The sequence below is a fragment of the Rhamphochromis longiceps genome, linkage group LG11 (assembly GCF_057381845.1).
Source record: "Rhamphochromis longiceps isolate RC_006_pf linkage group LG11, R_longiceps_female_GT1.1, whole genome shotgun sequence".
NCBI classification, from domain to species: Eukaryota; Metazoa; Chordata; class Actinopteri; order Cichliformes; family Cichlidae; genus Rhamphochromis; species Rhamphochromis longiceps.
This window is the reverse complement of record NC_140567.1, coordinates 31,485,312-31,499,634: the sequence shown is the minus strand read 5'-3', so window position 1 is coordinate 31,499,634 and position 14,323 is coordinate 31,485,312. Positions and strand designations below refer to the sequence as shown.

Sequence of the window (14,323 nt, the reverse complement as noted above, 5' to 3'; positions counted from 1 at the left end):
CCGAGGTTTGCGAGTTTGCTTGCTGTGCATGTGTTCGCATGGATACAGCACTGATTCTCTGCCTGACCACTTCAGTGTTATTTGAATAATGTTGTAATTATTATAATTCAAACAAAAGAGGGTTCAAGCTTGACTCCTCCAAACAAATCAGTGATGATGAAGACGCAACCTGACACATTTCACATGTCAGTTCCAATCATAGAGAACAAATAGTCCATCCATCCATCCATCCATCTTCATCCGCTTTATCCGAGGCCGGGTCGCGGGGGCAGCAGCCTAAGCAAAGAGGCCCAGACCTCCCTCTCCCCAGCCACCTCCTCCAGCTTATCCGGGGGAACACCAAGGCGTTCCCAGGCCAGCCGAGAGATATAATCTCTCCAGCGTGTCCTGGGTCTGCCCCGGGGCCTCCTCCCGGTGGGACATGCCTGGAACACCTCACCCAGGAGGCGCCCAGGGGGCATCCTTGTCAGATGCCCGAACCACCTCAGCTGGCTCCTTTCGATGTGGAGCAGCAGCGGCTCTACTCTGAGCCCCTCCCGGATGGCCGAACTTCTCACCCTATCTCTAAGGGAGAGGCCAGCCACCCTTCGGAGGAAGCTCGAGAACAAATAGTTTTTATTTTATTCTTTGTTTGTTTAGCTTCAGCGTGTTTTTAAAAAAAATGATATTACAGTTTTAGTGCATCTCCTCTAAAACTTTCAGTCTCACACAGCACCACTTCCAAAGATGGAGGCTCAAGACAAATAAAATGATTTTTAAGTTACCACTAAATTTCACTGAAAGTAAGTAAATGTTGTTTATGTAGCGCCTCACAATGTGAAGATCACAAAGTGCTTCACAAATAAATACCAAGGAATTTAAAAGAAAAGATAAACCTTTTAAATATTATAATTGGATGTTGATACAAGACAAAGCTGTCCCAGTGATCACACGGTGAACGGTGTTGCCACGGCAGCCGGATGCGAGCTCGTTGCCCGTGTTGACTTAGAAGTCCACCTTTGCCAGGTGTCAGCGTGGGTCTGTTCTGCTCGATGCCGGCGGTGCATAGGAAGGAGAGAGTGCTCCTCTATTTATTTTCAGTTTTTAGTTTCACTCGATGGAAACTTTTAGATTTTCTTCTTGTTAGGACTTGGAAAACTTTACTATCCACATGACAGAGCACTCGGACTCATATCTGATTATGTGTAAGATTAAGAGAATATCATAAATGATGGTAAACCTGAAGTCTGCTTTGGATAATTCTCTTTACCAAATCAGTTGGCAACATTTTAGGTTTGTGTTTTGAAGGTTTGTGTAATTGCAGCCACCACGAGTACATGAAAAAGGACTCGAGCTCTTTTTAAACCTTTATTTCCATCCTGTCTGAGCGCAGCCGACAAACAAACATCATGAAAACGATTCAACAGAAAAGTACCCAGTTCTTAGTTAAACTGTTTTCTATGTGAAAACTGTCGTTTCAGCTCCGTATGACGGGAGAACATTACAGCCATGCGCTGAGTCCCCTTAGACAACAATGATGCTAAGTTTAGCTTGTGAAACAGTTTGCTAGTGTAGCTGCTGACACTAGTCTCATTTCAGCTTGATGGTACAAATGTAACAGGAGTGACATTATTGATATTTTACTATATACACACCATTTTTGGAAAAAGGAAGATCAGTGTTGGAATCAAATATGACATTTCAGTCAAAATTCAAGGTATTTATGACCCTGTGTGAAAGCTTTAGTTATATTTAAGTAAAATATCCCAAACATAAAGTCAAAGATTTGATCCCTGTGTGTTTCAGATGAAATGAAGACAAACTGATGCAGTAAATATTATTTTATCGATGAGAAAACTGTGCAGTATAATTTACTTAAGATGCTGAAGATATGAGAGCATTAAACAGGCTGGTTTTTGGGTAAGAGGCTCTAACAGGAGAGAGATGATACAGAAACATGACATCCTTATAAAATACTGACACACTTTATGAATGGGACAACTTTTCACAGCTCTTTGCATTTAAATGAGCTGCATACCTTTCCCACTGAAACCAGGAAAATCCCACTGTGATGAAAACAATATTTGAACTAAATATATTCTGCATAAATCAAAGCATTATCAAAGTTGTCTGTGGTTCCCTTATTTTTCCTTCTTTCCCTGTCCTGTTGTTCCTGCTCTGTAGCTGATGTTGACACTGACTGATTAACAAAGTCCAAAAGTAGAGGCCAGCTGTCCTTCTTCCACATCTGGATTAAACATGTTACAGCAGTTTGAACAGTGTTGTTCTCGGCTTGATTAAAACTTTAGTCCTAAACATAGTATTAAAAAAATCTCAATGCCAATACTTCCCACAACGACTCTTTGATTTGAAGTAATGCAGTGCCCCCTGTTGACCAGTTATTAATATCATCATTAATATTATAATTTGAAACTGAGACTAGCCCTCTGAAGTTTTACTGCAGTATTCAAACAGACAAAGCTTTCTTATTGCAGATCCATCGGTTCTTCTCATTACAGCTCAATGATTTAAATCCTTCGTCTTGGACAGAGATTGCACAGTGACCGTCAGAAGGAGACAGCAGGTCGATCCAGGAGCTGAGGAAAACAAGAAATCTGCTCAAGGCTGATGGACACTGGTACACCGTAATTGATTTATTCCAGATTTGGGAAATACTTGGAATTTATATTGAGTCAAAGTGTCTCTTACCTATTAGTCATATCCCTTCCATCCAGCCACTTCCATATCCCATCTTCAACTCTCAGACCAATCCAATATCCTTTGTTTTCATCATATTTCCAACTGTTTCCATTGACAGTTTTCTGAGGACAGAGAGAAAGTTGTCAGAGATATTTAAACAATTTGCTCTAAGAAAGCTTTCAATCTAAAGAAATTATTTTTATTTCATGAAGTCTGTAATAACGTGTCCCACAATTTTCTCAGTACCTTTTCTTCTTCATTAATCACAACAACCAGCCTGACAATTCCCAGCCAGCCTGACAAGGCTCACATTTTCTGTCTGCAAGAATAGAGAACTGTCAATAAACAACTTCAGTGCATATCTATGTTAACTTAGGTAATTTTGTACAAATATATTTGGAACATACTGTTATTTTCTTTGGGACAGTAGGCATCAATGCTCCATTGAGCTCGACTAACATTGAAGTCACTCCATGATGTTGTATTATTTCTGTTAGGTTTTTCTTCTCTGTCTCCATTTTTCATTTTGAGCATCTGTGTCTCTGCAGTCAAGTTTGTGATCTGTTTTTCTAAAACTGTGGACACTATAAGGTTACAAAGGACAGCAGTTAGTATTTTTAAGTGGTTTGAATATATTTACATATTTCTTATAAATTAAATGGTAAATGGTAAATGGCCTGCATTTGTATAGCGCTTTTTCTAGTCCCTAAGGACCCTAAGGAATTAATGTAAATTAATGCAACAATAACTGTTAAAAAAACACAATCAAATATAAAACATCACACTACTTTGCGTGTAAGTTTTAAAGTTATACTCACAGTAGATGCGAAGGACCATAATTAGTATTAGAATTCCCCAGCATGTTGCTAGTGATAGAAAAGATTTATTACAAGACGACTTCTTATCTAGCAAAAAAAAAAAGTTATTTCAACAACTAAAATTATTCATATTTTTCTTGAGAATAAAATGAAATGTGTCAAAGATCCCTTATTATTTAAGCATTCTTCTGTTATGTACAAGCACAAAATACATATTGGAGGCAGAAAAAAATGATTTAACTTCAGAACAGATCTATAATTTTTTTTTTCCATGCTCTTGCTCTTGACGAAGGCGGTCGCACTTTTCTTCTCTCCTCCTCCTCCTCTCCCTTAGCTTCCCTGCTTAGCCTCTTATATCCTTGTCTAGTCTCGTGTTTTTTGTATTACTTTTCCCTGGAACATTCTCTCACAGTCTGTTCTCTAAAACCTAAAAGAGGAATTATGGATTGGATCAACTGGTCCCTAAATGCAATTGACACCCCTTTCTTAACGAGAAGTTTGGGCTTGGGTGAGCCTGAGTGCTGAAGATATCTACCTATTCGGAACCATGGTAACAGGGTTCTGGCTGATCGGAGCTGGCTTGGCCATGGCTTATCAAAGAATTAAGAAAGCGGAACCGGCTGTTCAAACCCCCACAAGGCTGCCCGCTGGGATTGGAACGATGGGAGAGGCGTGAGTTTCTCAAAATGGGCTCATTGAGTGCAGCACAGATAAGATCTTGGAAAGGCTACGGCTGCTGTGAATACTCAGAATAAGACCTCTGACTGCAGACTGGATACATCTCGGAAGGGCTAGCTTGGAATAACATCTCTGGGTGCAAATTGGATGACATCTCAGGGAGGCACACTGCCGTGAGTTATCAGAATCGGCTACTTGAGCACAAGAAATGACAACATCACAGAACGAAGGCGAAGCTCGCGGCTCTCCAACGGGAGATTGAGAGACCAGTGTTGGACTGTAGAACTGCTTTGAAATTCATATGAGCTGTTCGCACTAAAGTAAAAACCACCATCACTTCATGCGGATACCCCTTTGGCGCCAGCTGCGGTCTCAAGGCTGGAGCTGAACAACAACACCCTGATAACGACTGTGTTTAGTCTGTTAGTCTGTTTAGTCCATTCCATGCAAGGCCACCTGGGTTGGCTGGAAGACTGTTTACCTAGCCTAGCAGGGCGAAGGACACTGTCTCAGCTGAACTCTGGACAGGCACACACATACATATACACTGATATGCACACACTCATCCCCCCTCCCTTTCCAAACGCCTTTGACGCTTATTCCCTTCCGATGCTGCACCCTTTACCCACCCCTGTTGCTTGTCATGTGTTTCTTTGGTGTATTAAGAGTTATTTCATGTGCTATGTGCAGAGGTGGTTTTTTTTCTGTTCTCAAACTGATCTCCCTGTTGGAGCTCAGTCTGGGGGGAGTTATTTTTTCTCCTTATCTTTCCTCATGTGGTGCATTTTCCATTGTTATACCTCTCTGACCTGTCTTCCCCATGTGATGTTTTGTGTAATGTATGTATGGTTGGAGGGTAAGATGGCACCCCCATTGCGTGCATTAGGTCGGCAGCCTTATGAAATTTCCCCTTGTGGGACTAATAAAGGTATATCAAAATCAAAATCAAATAATCACAAAGAAAACTAAATCAGAAAATTTAAAGGCAAAACTAAGGCTAAACCTTGTTAAATGTAATATAGTCCCCCAAAACTCAGAACATTATATGTACAGAAAAAGGCAAAAATGTAAATACAAAAACTCCAAACTCAGGCAAAAAACTCAGGGTCAGTGACAGCTTTTGTCATTTCTGTGTTTTGTATCTTTGTGGGAGATATTACATCTTAAAAATGTTGTTTGAAAAACCCTAAAATTCATAAACATGGTCAAAAACTTGTATTCCATTGTATAATATTTTTATTTATTTTCAGTCAAAGGTTACACAGTTTTAAACATTTAGTTACTTTCCTTGGGTACATTTCTATTTTAAATGCTCTGTCCACAAATGGCCTTTGGTAAGAATTGCTTTACAAAGTCCAGGAACAGAGATGAACAAAAATATGACCTGCTCACCTGCAAACTTTAGCTTCACCAATCAGAAGAAACAAAGAGGCATAAAACAGCTCATCAGACACTCTTTGATCTGAGCTTAGGATAAATAAGGATTATTTCCAACTATCAGTCATGCAAAGCTACGCTATTATAGTCCAGCAGTCAGAGTATAGAGATGGAAATTAGTTGAATTACACAGCAGATCATCTGAGGAACATCAGCCAATAACGTTCAGACTAAACCGACCCACACTCTTCCTTCTCACAGTAACCGGCTGTCTCCTCCTCTCTGTGGAAAATCTTCCCATCAGGCTGCGTCTTCCACCTCAGCTTCACCTCTTCTCTGATCCCTTGCTCCAGCAGCTTCTCCCTCACCTGAAACACAGTTTTCACACATTAAAAGAAGCTTCTCATTAATCAGCCGTTGTTTCTGTAGTGAGCAGAAAACATTGTTCGTGCTGTTTCTGGGGGAAATGTACTAAATGAACTGGCTGGAGATGAAACTGAAGTTTGTTATTAGGCCTCATTGCCTGTCATTGGGTCACTTCGTCTCCTCACAGTAATCAGAAATTAAATGACTTCTTCAAGTTAAGAATGAAAAAAGGTTAAATAACAAAAACCGATGGGATTCCATTAAAGGAGCCCCATATGTCTGCAGCTGTGTGCTGTCACGTTTCCCTGAACCTGGACTGCACAGACTAACTGCTCTCTATCATTTCACAGTAGTCATAGCAGTCTGTTCCTTGTATCGGGGCCTGTGTATCCTCTGACCTGCTGCAGGATGGATTCTTGCACTGTGGGGTCGTTCAGGTCTGCAGATCCTGCCCTCAGCTGAACCTTCACTGACCTCAAGGCTCGAGAAGATTTGACATCTGCAGAGAAAGAAAAGGCCGGATTTCAATTCAATTTTATATATACAGCGCCAAATCACAACAACAGCCGTTGTCAAATTAAGATAGATTTTATGTTGTTGGTTCCGAAGATCTGGATGGATATTTTAATGTATTCTTTATTTCTATTTTTCAAGACTTGGAGATTTGCCTTTTTTATATAACTTGGCCTACCCTTTTTAGTTTTGTTAATATTGGCAATAGTGAGAAGTACTATGGTTGGATTCAAATGTATTTAATATAGGGCATCTAATTAAGGTAAATGTCATGTTTTTAGTTGTTAGAATCTGATGAGCAATATTTTATTTTATTATTTGTTATTTTGTTTTTCAGTTTTCCCCCTGAGTGATTGCCACCTTAATGTGGTCAGGGGGTTTGTGTGCCTCAGTGACACTAAGAGCCAAACCTGCAGAAGCTAAGCCTTCAGGGGGGACACCCAAGTTGGTCAGGTTTTAGGGTAGAGGTCTGACAAAGTGCAATCCAATTACATGACAAAAACAGTTATTCAGAACACCCCACACAACCCTTACCCCTTTCTTGCCTCCGTTGCCACCATGTGCCTCCTTTACATTTCTGTCTGGAGGAGGAGAGGAGCTGCAGAAAGGCATGTAAGCTCTGCTTCCTGGTCACAACTCTGGATAGTCATATTTTGGGGGGTTTAATAAATTTGTCCATATTTCTAGAAATGAGAGCTGCTCCATCCAAAGAGGGATGGATGCCGTCTCTCCTAACAAGACCAGGTTTCCTCCAGAAGGTTTGCCAATTATCTATGAAGCCCACATCGTTTCTGGGACACCACTCAGACAGACAGCAATTTAAGGAGAACATGCGACTAAACATGTCACTCCTGGTCTGATTGGGGAGGGGACCAGAGAAAACTACAGAGTCCGACATTGTTTTGGCAAAGTTACACACTGATTCAATATTGATTTTACTGACCTCCGATTGGCGTAACCGGGTGTCATTACTGCCGACGTGAATTATGATTTTACTGAATTTATGTTTACCCTTAGCCAGCAGCTTTAAATTTCTCTCAATGTCACCTGCTCTGGCCCCTGGAAGAAAACTGACTATGGTTGCCGGTGTCCCTAGCTTCACATGTCTGAGAACAGAATCACCAATTACCAGAGTTTGACCCCCGGCGGGTGTGTCGCCGAGTGGGGAAAAATGGTTAGACACATGAACAGGTTGGTGGTGTATCTGGGACTTCTGTTTAAGACTATGCTTCCTCCTCACTGTCACCCAGCCACTCTCTTTCCCCAGCTGCTTAGGGTCTGCCGGGGAACAGCCAGCGGGGCCTACACTATCTTCAGCTGCACCGGCTACAGGGGCCTGGCTAGCTACGGGTGACTCAAGGGTGCGAAGCCGAGTCTCCAATTCAGTAATCCTGGCCTCCAGAGCTGCAGATATGCTACATATGTTACAAGTATCACTACTGCTAAAGGAGGCTGAGGAATAACTAAACATCTGACAAATGAGCAGGAAAGTGCACGAGGGACAGGTGAAGAGGCCATGCTGCACATGAAGATTATACTATGAAAACGGAAGTTATCTAAAGGTTTTTAATTAAATTGGTATGCAGATAAGCTACTCAACTACTACTTCCTGTTCCTGTGTTGGAACAGGAACAGGAAGTGATACTCTACCACAGAGAGAGCGAACATCAAATGACAGCGCCACTCAAAGGATCGACAGTGTTGTGCCAAGAGTGTCCAGATGAGCCCAGGAGGACCAGACCGTGCAGAAACACAGAGGACAGACTCACCTCTGGAGCAGAGGAAGGGGCGTTGTTCATTACAATTATGACTGTAGAAGGAGCCCGTTGATGCATCTATTGTGGCACAGTTTTGAGTGTCATCAGGCTGCCCGGGCCCCCACGGCAGGTTTGAGGCTGTGCTTGAGTTTGACCACATCCAGTAATTTCTATACAGTCCAATCCAGGCCTGATTAGAAGGTGTCAACATGTTAGCGACCTTGGTGTTGAAATCTGAATTAATCATGCTGCTCAGGTCTATGTATTTCTGTCTGCAGTAAGACTGAGCATCAGGCCAGGTCATCAAGGTCGACACCGGGACGATAATGTCACTCATGCCTGAAAGACAAAAGATCAGATGGATTCAGACCTGCAGCTCAAATGTTCAGTTTGTCAAACCCTGGTTCCAAAGTCCAAAACACTCACCATTAAAGCAGAAAAAGCTATGTTGTTCTGAGCATTGTCTTGTGGACCATGATCCATTACTAGATATTGTAACACACTCCCCAGTCCCTGGCTGTCCCGGGGACCAGGGAGGAAACCAGGATGACTGATATGGACTGAGGCGAGACCATTTCCAGCCGCTCTTGGAGAGTCCAATCCACACCTCTGTGCTCCCCGCCCATTTCTGGGCTTCCTGGATGAGAGCTGAGCTGTTAACGATGGCGAGGTCAATGTACTCATCTCTGCAGTATTGCTGAGCGTCGTTCCAGGACTTCTGCAGGTCAACGAGGTGGAGCTGTCTGACTAACTGATCAGACTGAAAATGGCAGACCATCACGTAACCTGAGAGAGGACACAAGTCAGTCAGCGCGGTCACAGACTCATCTCAGCTCGATTTTACTCATCAGGAGAATTTACAGAGATTTGAACAGTGTTGCGGTCTGTTAATATATGTGTCCTTCAAAGGATCTGTAACTCGTATACTGGTTAAAATGTGTTTTACAATGCCTGTGGACACCTACACACTGGTTTCCCGCTCCAGGGCAAAAAAACCCCAAAATAAAAACGTGTTTTTCTCAGCAGTGCACACAAACAGAGCCACGTTCATGCACTCTCTCTTCCCTCCTGTCTTTCTCTTTTTACTCTTTTACTTCACTTTATACAAACTGTTACAAACTACCGACTATTAAACTGTCAATCAAACTTTTAACTGGACCCAAAGAAACCTTTAGAAGTTTAGTTGACATGACAAAGATCTTTGGAGATTGTACGAGTGTTTCTGTGACTGCTTGAAGCTTGTTTACAGACACCTTTAAAATAATCACTATGGAGCAGTTCAGTTTGTGCTTTCATTGATTTTCTGATATGAAGTTTTATTCAAACTATAAATGAGGCGACTGAGATGAGTTTACAGACCTGAGAGCAGCAGGAGGATCAGTCCACACCCCTTCATGGCTGAGAGCTGAAAAATTGTGAAGAATGTCCTCATGAATCTCATCTGCAGCTGCTCTATCATTATTAATCATAACACTTAAACCAGCATCAACAAAGAGGCAGATGTCTCTGTCATTCACTCCATTTCTATCCTAATCTAATGATTCAAACAAAACTATCAAACATATTTAACATTTGAAACGTTCAACTTTAAAAAGTGTTGTCTTTATTCAATTATCATCATTTTGTTTATTAGAATACCAGATAATGAATGTGTGAGATTATCAAATAAACCAAAACAAACATATGCATAACATACCTGACACAATGAGACGTCTGTTAAGCTGTGACACAGTCAGAACTCTTCATCTGATATATATGTCATCCTCGCTCCTCCTCCCACATCTATCAGAGACTTTGTAAAAGTGGTTTTAGAAAGCAGCCCAGTGTTCATTAAAGTGCATTTGTTTAAAGATGCTCAGAGTCATTTAACTGAAGATGACTTATTCAAAGTTATTACAGATGCAAACAGACTAACGTCTGGCAGAACGGGCTGTGAATTGGACCTAAACAATGTCACAGGGGTCGAATCATGAGACTAGGACTGAGGTTAAACACAGGAAACGGGCCGTTTGGTTTCAGGCTTCAGTCTGTGAGTGGAAGAACATGCTTCTCCTCCTGACTGGAGTTCAGCGTGTCTGCTGCATCATCAGCAAAGATGGACGCACTTGGAAATGTTTGTGTCTTCATTTGAATCCAAAGCTGAGGTTCGTGAGTTTGCTTGCTGTGCATGTGTTTGCATGGATACAGCACTGATTCTCTGCCCGACCATTTCAGTGTTATTTGAATAATGTTGTAATTATTATAATTCAAACAAAAGAGGGTTCAAGCTTGACTCCTCCAAACAAATCAGTGATGATGAAGACGCAACCTGACACATTTCACATGTCAGTTCCAATCATAGAGAACAAATAGTTTTTATTTTATTCTTTGTTTGTTTAGCTTCAGCGTGTTTTTTTTTTTTAAATGATATTACAGTTTTAGTGCATCTCCTCTAAAAGTGCAAAACTTGCTTTCAGAGTCTCACACAGCACCACTTCCAAAGATGGAGGCTCGAGACAAATAAAATGATTTTAAAGTCACCACTAAATTTCACTGAAAGTAAGTAAATGTTGTTTATGTAGCGCCTCACAATGTGAAGATCACAAAGTGCTTCACAAATAAATACCAAGGAATTTAAAAGAAAAGATAAACTTTTTAAATATTATAATTGGATGTGCTGCAGGTGATGATGTTGATACGAGACATACCTGTCCCAGTGGTCACACGGGACAGGTATGCTCGACGCTGGTGGTGCATAGGAAGGAGAGAGCGCTCCTCTATTTATTTTCAGTTTTTTGTTTCATTCGATGGAAACTTTTAGATTTTCTTCTTGTTAGGACTTGGAAAAGTTTATTATCCACATGACAGAGCACTCGGACTCATACATGATTATTTGTAAGATCAAGAGAATATCATAAATGATGGTAAACCTGAAGTCTGCTTTGGATAATTATCTTTACCAAATCAGTTGGCAACATTTTAGTTTTGTGTTTTGAAGGTTTGAGTAATTGCAGCCACCATGAGTACATGAAAAAGGACTCGAGGTCTTTTTAAACCTTTATTTCCATCCTGTCTGAGCGCAGCCGACAAACGAACATCATGAAAACGATTCAACAGAAAAGTACCCAGTTCTTAGTTAAACTGTTTTCTATGTGAAAACTGTCGTTTCAGCTCCGTGTGATGGGAGAACATTACAGCCATGCGCTGAGTCCCTTTAGACAACAATGATGCTAAGTTTAGCTTGTAAAACAGTTTGCTAGTGTAGCTGCTGACACTAGTCTCATTTCAGTTTGATGGTACAAATGTAACAGGAGTGACATTATTGATATTTTACTATATACACACCATTTTTGGAAAAAGAAAGCTCAGTGGTGGAATCAAATATGACATTTCAGTCAAAATTCAAGGTATTTATTTCTATTTCATATCATTTATGACCCCTGTGTGAAAGCTTTAGTTATATTTAAGGAAAATATCCCAAACATAAAGTCAAAGATTTGATCCTTGTGTGTTTCAGATGAAATGAAGACAAACTGATGCAGTAAATATTCTTTTATTGATGAGAAAACTGTGCAGTATAATCTACTTAAGATGCTGAAGATATGAGAGCATTAAACTATACTATACTGCAACAACATGGGAATAGAGCAGCTGTGATAGAAAACAGCATTAATGAATCAAAAGTACGGAAGTGGAGGAAGCAAGAAGAATGAGTTGAACAAAGTTTGATTTATCTGACTGCTTTGTTTCGCTTAATGTGCCTTATGTGCAATTTATGGTCCGAAAAATACACATTTGACTTTTTTATTTGGCACACTGCAGTGTAATATTGCAAAGCACCTCTTTTTAACTTCAGTGGATATTATACATGGTTATGCTCAGGATATGTCAGCCCATTTCTACTGGAAATGCCTTTTGGTTAACCTCTTAAGCCCCAAGCCTACCTGATCTCCTGCCTTTTGCCCCCGTATCAGGGGGCGTTGGGGCTTAAGAAGTTAAACTTTCAGCAAGGAATTTGCATTTGCACTGTTACATTTTTATATAGGTTTAATGCACATAAAAACAGCTGCTTGTTTAAGTGAAAATAAATGGATGGGGGTTTTCTGCGCTAGTAAAGTTGTAGAGTTGTATTTTGTTTCGCAGAAATTATATCGTCAGTTATATCGTTATCGCAAATTTTCAAATATATATCGTGATATATATTTTTGGCCATATCGCCCTGCCCTAATTGATAATATTTCAAAGAAGAGGGTTTAAACTATTTTCATTTTGCTGGTTAAATATAGAGTTAAAGCAGAGTTTCAGTTTTACTCATTGATGGATAATTTAACATATTTTTCTTCTCAGTGGTGTTTTAAGAATGTGGTGTGTTCTGTTATAGATGGCCATTTGTAATTCAGCCCTATGTTCATGTGACAGTTTTGTTTTTTTTGTTTTTTTCCCCTGTGACAAAACTTGTGATGTCTTAATGTTTATTTATTGGTAATAAATGTGTTTTTAAAAATCAAAAAAATCTTTCTTTCTTTCTTTCTTTCTTTCTTTCTTTCTTTCTTTCTTTCTTTCTTTCTTTCTTTCTTTCTTTCTGTCTTTCTTTCTGTCTTTCTTTCTGTAACCGGGAGGGGAGAGAATTTTGTCATGTTTTGTATTGAAGAACTGTGTTTCCTTAATTAAAATAAAATGTTTTAACATTATTCTTTTAGGTTTAAATTGCTTGGGTCAACTGAGAGCTTTAATTTTAGATTTACAAATCGTATCTGTCTTTCACAAAATAAAGGTCTTGGTATGAAATAATGCCTTGTTGTAGGAGGGTGTGGTTTGAGGCTATCCTGGAGGGAGGGTGGAGATGTGGGTTCACGGGACAGTGCCAAGCAAGGCCGGCTGGCACAGCTGATTTTCATCATGCTAACCAAGACTTCCATATTTCTAGTAGCTGCCGAGGGCTGGTGGAGCAGAAGCATACAAGAGCTGAGCTGAAGCTACAGATTCCACAGAGCCTCCAGCTCTCAACACTGTTAATAAAAGTGCACTCAAACTCATCCAACGGTCTCTGAGTGTGTGTCATGCCAGGGTTCTGGTAACGAGTGTTACACTCATGTTGACTGGGGCTTACTAAAGACTGACTAGAATGTCACCCTCCTCCCTACAACCACATTTCCTGCTGGTTTAGTTCTATGTTTCTGGCCTAAACTCATACAAAGCCCACAATCTGAATAAACTCCAATAATAGTGGATCTCATGCTTTTCATACGATGCACAAAGTAATATCAGCTGATTGTATCAAGAGCAGAAGAACCGATAAGCGTGATTGATGGGCAGGCAGACTAACAATCCCGGGGAATTGGACTACTGGAAACCAGTTCTCGATTCCCATCCCTGCTTCCAGTTGTGTTAACACAGAGTAATTTTTTTTTATTTTTGTAGTTGTAGTTTTTTTTTTTTTTTTATTATACAACTCACCATTTGTATCAGGAGTTTGTTCAGTTGCTTTATTTTCAACCTTCATTTCTTCATGTGCAGCTTCCTTGTCCTGTTTTACTGAGAGTTTAAAGGGTAAATGGAGTTAAGTAGTTTTCAAATAACCAATTTTTGTAGACTTTGGGTCATTTTGAATGAACAAAATGTTTTTGCTCAATGTTGACAGAATTCAGAATCTTAAATCTAGTTTGAGACATCATAGCTCTTTTTAAAAATTTATTTTTTCTCTGGAACTTCGCCTTAGATTGTACAGGGAAAGTTTGCCTTTGATGTGGCAGCACATATCTCAGTATCTGACCCACTGGATTTGCTTACTGTCTTTTTTTACTGTTTACTATTACTGAAGAAAACATCACCTAAACCAACATGACTTGAAACAGTAATCACATAGAGATGCAGACTTTGCTTAGTTTTTTGGGACTTGTACACTGAGCAATAGCACTGTGTTTAAACAATAGAACATAATAATTATCATAATAGCAATAAGCTTCTGCTTTTGCGTGAGGATGTGAGATGTGTTGAATCTTACATTCTTTTATGGCTTCACACTGAAGACGGGGTGTTCTTATCTACAAGTCACTAGACACACTTCTTGTGGCTTGTACACTGAGAAATACCACAGAGCATCATAATAAACTTCCTCAGTGCCCAGTCTGTCTTATACCAGCTTCTGCTCTTGCC

General features: G+C 40.2%; 1 protein-coding gene and 1 pseudogene across 1 annotated transcript; both read right to left on the bottom strand.

Moving 5' to 3' along the window:
* Positions 1-2,446: 2,446 nt before the first annotated feature.
* LOC146659564 (uncharacterized) lies at positions 2,447-13,694 on the bottom strand (annotated as a pseudogene).
* Positions 5,468-9,584, bottom strand: LOC146659565 (putative C-type lectin domain family 20 member A). The gene is made up of 5 exons (XM_085421895.1): positions 9,548-9,584; positions 8,615-8,974; positions 8,201-8,527; positions 6,317-6,417; positions 5,468-5,920 (listed from the first exon to the last, which is right to left on the bottom strand). Exons 1-5 carry the CDS (start codon positions 9,582-9,584, stop codon positions 5,783-5,785), a joined length of 963 nt encoding a protein of 320 aa, XP_085278021.1. The 3' UTR covers positions 5,468-5,782.
* Positions 13,695-14,323: the final 629 nt, after the last annotated feature.

Coding starts and splice junctions, on each gene's coding strand:
- LOC146659565 (XM_085421895.1), bottom strand. CDS start 9,584: ATGAAGGGGTGTGGACTGATCCTCCTGCTGCTCTCAG. Junction 6,418..8,200: donor CCCCTTCCTCTGCTCCAGAG/GTGAGTCTGTCC, acceptor CTTTCTCTGCAG/ATGTCAAATCTTCTCGAGCC. Junction 5,921..6,316: donor AAGAATCCATCCTGCAGCAG/GTCAGAGGATAC, acceptor ACTGTGTTTCAG/GTGAGGGAGAAGCTGCTGGA.